This window comes from Physcomitrium patens, chromosome 10, assembly GCF_059467195.1.
Source record: "Physcomitrium patens ecotype Gransden chromosome 10, ASM5946719v1, whole genome shotgun sequence".
NCBI classification, from domain to species: Eukaryota; Viridiplantae; Streptophyta; class Bryopsida; order Funariales; family Funariaceae; genus Physcomitrium; species Physcomitrium patens.
Window position 1 is genome coordinate 6,461,704 of NC_143419.1, and position 7,225 is coordinate 6,468,928.

The 7,225-nt window shown below is 38.0% G+C and overlaps 1 protein-coding gene across 5 annotated transcripts; it reads right to left on the reverse strand.

Moving 5' to 3' along the window:
* Positions 1-306: 306 nt before the first annotated feature.
* Positions 307-5,130, reverse strand: LOC141045819 (plant intracellular Ras-group-related LRR protein 4-like). 5 transcript variants are annotated; one of them, XM_073536501.2, is made up of 5 exons: positions 3,129-5,130; positions 2,774-2,956; positions 2,414-2,532; positions 1,420-2,038; positions 307-1,280 (listed from the first exon to the last, which is right to left on the reverse strand). In XM_073536501.2, the coding sequence occupies exons 4-5, from the start codon at positions 1,567-1,569 to the stop codon at positions 1,113-1,115; spliced, it is 318 nt and encodes a 105-aa protein (XP_073392602.1). In that variant the 5' UTR covers positions 1,570-2,038; positions 2,414-2,532; positions 2,774-2,956; positions 3,129-5,130; the 3' UTR covers positions 307-1,112. The 5 variants fall into 5 exon arrangements, 4 of the variants coding, with proteins under 4 accessions (XP_073392602.1, XP_090109731.1, XP_090109729.1 ...); XM_090253605.1 differs by lacking the exons at positions 307-1,280; positions 2,414-2,532 and adding an exon at positions 2,195-2,360 and having other exon boundaries at positions 1,426-2,038; XM_090253603.1 differs by lacking the exon at positions 307-1,280 and having other exon boundaries at positions 1,426-2,038.
* Positions 5,131-7,225: the final 2,095 nt, after the last annotated feature.

Here is a 7,225-nt window from a genome sequence, read left to right on the forward strand (position 1 = left end):
ATCAAAGATATAGAAGTTCATATTAACATGGTCAGTATGGTTTAAAAAAATCAAATCCCTCCAATTTCACATGTAAAAAGAAATCACAAATCCAATATAATATCTTCCATGTTTTAGAGAAATTTTAACAGAAAGCATGATTGTGCATGTACCAATCATAACTGTCACGGTCAACATCCAACCCACAACAAACTACCGAGACAAAGAAGTAAAGGGCAGGAAGTAGAATAAACCCACCAAAGGAGTGCACTTCATGAAGAAATGCCAAAGGTGCCACATGATTTGACATCCTGCTCCATCGTCACCTTGGAAAAATTACGAATTTACAGATGATCCACTTCGGAAGAATGAGGATAGACACACACCCGTACCCTGCAGTCACATCTGTCTACACAGGTTTCTAGGCAGTCTCGGTAGTTATTAACAGAATGACACCAGTTTGACAAAATGTGATAGTACAAAGGCTCACTGCGAGCGCAGGACGCGGGCCCCTAAATTCTAATGCGACGTCTACTGCTAAGCGTCAAAGTCACATGGAGCAGCATTGGGAAGTTCCGGAAGCAGATGTCGAAGTTTACAACCATAGATTTAAATTGGCTGAGTTTTCAGATAAGGAACGAGACACTGGACTGACAGAAGTGTCAGAGGCAGCAGTTGAATCTCGCTGACTTAGCAGTCAACCTTTTGATAAGTGGCAAAACTTTGGTGAGTGATTTCTTGTGTTAGGAAGATTCGAAGTATATTATCTCAGTGCTCACTAAAAGAATTTAGTTTGGCACTTCAAGAACAAGCAGCATAGCCTTTACATCTATGCAAGGTTGAGCCGCGTCTTTTATACCTTTAAGCAAGGCAACGCTAAGAATGAAGGAAACTCTCTACATAATTGGAACATGCAGGATTAGAAAAACAAGCATGAATAATATCTTGTCAATAAAGCACAGACAATCTTCTTGACCTAATAATGTATAGGAGGCAGTTAGCAAGCTTACTCATTTCTAAACAACAGATTACGTTGCCGTAAATTACTCCAATACAAAAGTCTCATGGGAAAAAAATTAAGCAGAAAGCTTCAACTCACTTGAGATGAGATACAATTACGAACCAAAGAATTATCAAGCTCTGATGAGGAGATCGTTCCGCTGTTTGACCTTGTATGCCGAGCCTGGGGACTTTTTTTTCTTGAAAACCGACGAGATCCGTGAACTCATGCCTGACTTCTCAGCAGCCTCTTCAACCTTCGCCTCTTGAGCGACCAAATCAATCATACACTTCAACACGGCCTGCAATTCCACTTCCTCAATTAGACATTCACAGTAAGCATGAAAATGACAGGGCAAATGTAAAAGCAAACTGGAAGAGGGATCTGCGAAATAAGACTAGAAATCGAACCTAATAAGGCATGCGCAGAAGAAGGTTTACCTCCTTTCCTCTCTTCACGACATCCAGAGGTGGTACTACCCATGGATTCTCATTCATTTCAAGCTTCTCCAGGCCAGTCAGCATAGCGAATGATAGTGGTAGGATTGAGATGTGATTATTGCTAAAGTTCAGTTCCTGCAAACTCTTCATTTGACCGATGGTTCCAGGAAGCTCTCTCAGAACAACAAAATTAGATGACACGTCAAGTTTTTTTTACGTTGGGAAGGAAACAAATGCTGTCAGAAATTTTCTCCAACTTATTGAATTTCACATCCAACTCCACCGATTTCGTAAGCGAGGTCAGGGTCGTTGGCAAACGGTGAATATGATCCATGTACAGGCATAATCTTTGAAGCGAGACGAGATTTCCCGTTGCTTCAGGCAGGACTTTAAGTTCATTCACATCCGCTTGCAATTCCCCGAGTTGTGTGCAGAGACCAATGGTCACTGGCAACTCCATAATATTATTTGATTGTATGTCCAGATGTCTTAAATTTGTCAAGCATCCAATGGTTTCTGGCAAAGACCTTAGAATATTGTTGGAAACTTTCAAGATAACCAGATTGCTTAATTCACCGATAGAATCGGGCAAGGCTTTCAAGTGACATCCTGCACCGAACTGACCAACGATAGCTACTTTAGTAAAAGTTAAAATCCACGTGCAACGACCTGTATTTGCTTACAAGATCTAAGCAAATAACTGTTAAATATGATTACCGAATCGGAAACGTCAAACGAGTTTAATATTGATGTTGAAAATACCGAGAGCACTAACATGATCGTAGTATCTTCCTGAAACCAAGAGATGGGGAAGAGGTAGTTGCATGATAGTATGGTACGGAGTAGAGGTTCAACAGAATGATGGAAAAACTCGAAATTGAAATAATCGACTAAACCCTTAGACTTCTTGAGGTGATAAACTGAACCGAGTAATTGAACACCTGTAAAAGTCGTTTAAATTTAATACAAAATTGAGCTCATCACCGTGACACACCTCCCCAAAATAAGGCTCTGGTGCAGTACCCATCAGTCAAGCATTGCAACAGGGCTCACGAGATAACTAAACATGTTGGCCTTGCTTTCATGCACCCCAAACATTGAAAGTACGAACCCCTGAGAAGCATATCGTAATGCATTGTGGCTAATCAGAATTGTTGGTCATCAAAGCACTTGAAAGAATGAAAGAGGTGTTAATTCAGAATGTAAAGAGTCTTAATAATTTACAATGTACGGCTCGATTCAATAGACTCCCTCTTCAGTGTAAAGTCGCAGTACATTTGGAAATAGTATTCAATCACAATAGATTTCGATGTCTCAGAGCATAATCAGCATGAAACCTTGATGATTTGGGTACCTGATATATCAATTGAAGTTAAGTTCGTCAGCTCCCCTATCATTTCAGGAATCCTCTCTACTCCCATACCATTAGGAATCAACTCTGTAAGTCGATGGCTTTTTGCATAGTTGATAGAAGACAACACCTTTGCAGAATACGGCCTGGCTCCATCCTCAATAATTTCTTGATCAGCTTGTGAACCTGATATTACACAAACAGAACTTCAGACCTCGAGTACTTACGGATCACAAGAACCTCTACATGACTGACACATACAAACATATTTTTCTCAGTGATATCAGATAACGCCTGGATACATTCATAGAATTAACAATTACCGAGCACGACCAAGATAAGAGCATGGAGGTAAGACCTGAAGTAATCGCTAAGGGTGAAAATGATGTTCGAATACTGGAGGTGGTCGCAACGTCCGCTTTCGGGACAGATGTAGATTCCTAAAATGCACGACCCTCCAAATTCCTGGTAAGTGGTACTGAATAATTAAACTCCTCGGAAAGGGGGGGGAAGAATTTTTATGTTTTGTACCGTCAAAGTTTGATACCACAGGCTGCTTGTAATCATGGGATGAACCTTCGTGCCCTACGATGTTGTGTAAGGGATGCAATGAAGCATGTCGTACGTTCTCAATCATGGCATCGTATCTCTGGTATCTTTCCTCTAACTCTACAATAGAAACTGCCTCGCACTTGTCTTCGTCGGCCTGCATTAACGGATTATGCTAATATAAGCCTTAGCGTGTGCATAATTATATGTAAGGGCTTAATGATTGTGCTAACATCATTCGCTGTAATAGGTGATTGACGTGAGTAGTTGAGAACCTGACGTGCACACCATCATGAAGACTACTCGCTTACTGCGTATAAGATTAAAGCTATCACCTCAAGCAAGAACCACTTCTGCAGAAGCTACCAAGTGTGGACTGCAAGGTGGAAAAAACCGACGATTGAATTCTTGGTACATGTATCATGTACTTAGTTTAAGCCTAATCTTCCGTTAACACTTTCAGGTTAACCCCAAGCCATTAGAGCCATGTGGTAAACCATTGACTGTTTGAACGAAGAACACAGCCTCACTTCAAAGCAGTGCTTCAACAAGAACATGAAGTGAAGTTCGATAAACTACTCTCATTCGGTTCCAGCTAAAAAATCACCAACTTCAAACATGACAGTACGTGAGAGCGTGCACTGTTGCTTCTCTGCTACCTTCTGTACTAGAGATAGCCATAATAAAGACTGACAGCATTTATCACTGAGCCACCACCACGACTAAATCTATTCTCATGGGGTATGGATACTTTATTGATTGCCAATTGAAGTGTTAAGAATTCCAGGTCTACTAGCACGTTTCAGAGCAGCGCCTCAGAATAATATCTGTACTCAAAGAGAAGTCATAACATTCAGTGGGGATAAGTATGTAATAATCCGAGATTAAACCAATCACGAAGAGTTATCAGCGACCCGGCATCATCGCATTACTGAGGCAACGCATCAGGCAGGGAAACCACGCAATGAAAAATATGGGACAGTACAGCTCAAGACCGGACGCCTGAAATTGAACTACAAGCTGTACAAAAAGAAAGTGCAGCCCTCATGGACAGATTGCTACTGATCGCAAGCTGAGAATGTAACACATGTATGGCAGATAAGCAACTACGTACAGGCCAGGGCAAGAAACGAAGCCATGAGATCCTGAGAGACACTATTCCTGTGCAGAACGTAAATTCCTCACATGTACTTAAAAGAAAAACAACACACTCGTCTAGATTAAACAGCACGGCGTGCTTCAAGTTTTTGGCGAAAACTACAAATACACTACCGCTCTGCAAATCTCTCTCAATCGAAAGTCGAGATCCCTGAGTACGTTTAGAGCATCTACACCACACCGAGATAGTACAAGCCCTCCACGTCACAGCACCTATCCTCTCACACACTCTCACAAAGACAAATTTCAAACTCGCCTCAACGACTCAAACCAGTTCTTTCCAAAATGTCTGCCTGGATTTGCCGAAAACTCGCCAGCACCTACAAATCTCAACCAGCTTCTACATGGACATCACGAGAACCACATCCGTAACATGTCTCTGGCGACGAGAAGTGCAGCCGACAACACTGTTCACGAGGCGTTACTCGACGTAAAAAAACAGGACACAAGGAAAAATCAGAGGATCTCCCCTGGGGAAATCGAAGCTGGAGGAGCGACTGGAATGAAGCAAAGATGAAGAAGAGAGAAGCTCCATTCCAACATCATACAGACTACCATTGCGGAGGAGGAAGAATGGGATGCACACAAATAGCACCATGATCACAATGCTCTGCTTTAGAATCAAGGAAATGCTTCCCTTTATCCTCCACAGCCCAGGTTTTTTACACCAACTGCACCTCCTCCATGCTTACCTTTCCTCCACGGTCAAAGGGTCCCGGATCGTCTCCTATTTCCACGGCTATACATGTCGTTTGTTTCTCCGAGGCATGAAAAAGCCGCAGTCCGTTTCCGCCATCGTGATCGCGGCATGTGGTGATCCACCCCAGATTTGGGCCGAACCGAACCGAATCGAAGGCGACTGTAGGTTCGGCATCCGAAGCAAGCTGAAAGGGGTTTGAGGAGACGAGAGGTTCGTGACGCTGGCGTGGCACTGCCGCGTCAGCAGTGCCTTTTGGCACAAAATAACAACCGATAACTTCTCCTTTGTGCAGGTAAAAATGCAATGTTTGCAATCGTGGATCTCTTTGTATTACAATTTTAAACCATAGGGTCTCTCACATCTAATGTTTTTCAGATGGGTATTTCGAGTAATGCAGGTATCACTATATGTTTTTGTTTTGAAATAATATCAATTCTATAAAAAAAAAATAATAAATAACCCTATTTTTTATTCTTGTAATAATTTTTAAAATCATTTTGTTACGTTCATTTCACTATCATTATGTAGTATTCTCATGTATCTTTATAATTTTTTATTTATTAGATGTGGGTAAAGAAAAATAAATAAATAAAAACTATCATCTTCAAAATTAAATATATCTTTACATTTTGATTTTTAAACTATACTTACAATTTTCTTTCAAGCATCAGTTATAAAAAGGGTAAAATAGATAGACAAAAGTGCTGTGTGTGAATTTTGACTGAGTAATACTTTTTAATAAGTTGATATTTCTATTTGAGTTGTAAGTTTAAATTAATTCACTTTGAATTTTTGATATTGGGTCTTTTAATATAAGGATGAGTTAAAAATAAATAAAAAATTGATGACCTCAGATTTAAGAAAACTTTAGTATACCATGAAAAATGATTATGAATCATTTACTTAAGTTTTTGTGTGCAACGGAATTTTATTTTAAGAATTATACATCATGCATCCAAGCTTTGAAAATGATAATAGCATATAAGTAAAATTCGATCTAATGAAATGAATTTCTATTTTATTGTTACATCTGATTCCAAGCTATTTGCAAGAAAATCAAAACAAAACAAAAAGAAAAAAGAAACTTGAATAGATCACTCAAACCTTTCTACCAAATTTTAAAAATTAAAAATTTATTAATTCGATTTACTGAGTACTAGATGTGTTTCTTAAGATTCTCAAATAATAACCATAAAATATGCTAATTTCAATTATGAAGGTAAGCTAATAAAATAGTAAAATATGATAAATATTATCTAATTATACTATATGTATGTATATATATATATATATATATATATTCATTTAGTAATCATAATTTATGATACAAAATAATATAATAAGTTTAAAAAGTAATCTATTAGCACTTCGCTAATTAAATATCAATCAGATTCAATTGGGCATAAAAAGACTTGGGATAAAAGCCTTGTCTAAATATTTTACTTATATCTCTCTAAACTCATCCATGAATGTGTGTATAGATATGAATATATATAAGTCTTTCTTATTTTTTTGAATTACAAATCTCAAAGTTGTAAAATATTAGCCAATTTAAACTGTTGAGAATGTTTAGAAAGACACAAGAGTAATAGTAAGTAATACATACACACAAGAGTAGTAGTAAGTCATACTTACAAGAGGGTTTCTAAGGAGAGAGAGCTTCACACATAAAATTCTATTGATCTGGTTGTGTCTCGTATACAAGAAAACAAAAGGGAAGAGGATAAATAGTACTTCTCCACTAGACTCTAAATACTGTAGCTATAGTATTTATAGTAGTCTACAGTAAATATTATGGAGAGTGTCAACTACATTTAATGATCTCAACACTCCTCCTCGCTCATCATAATATTTATATAATATAAAATTTATATAGAGTTATCATCTATATTTTTCTGTAATTTTACAAGATTAATAATTGTTGCCTCATTAAAACTTTATCTAAGAAAACCTTATTGAATTTAAGGACAAAACCATAGATGAAGGAAAAAGAGTATAACATCATTTTCTTTAATTATTTAAAGAGCTCATTAACTTTCTTATTCAAG

Bases quoted from the DNA above. Each gene is read 5' to 3' on its own strand.
- LOC141045819 (XM_090253603.1), bottom strand. From the start codon at position 2,446: ATGGGTACTGCACCAGAGCCTTATTTTGGGGAG. The intron at 2,039-2,413 runs GTGTGTCACGGT...ATCGTTGGTCAG, and splicing joins CAGAGCCTTATTTTGGGGAG to TTCGGTGCAGGATGTCACTT.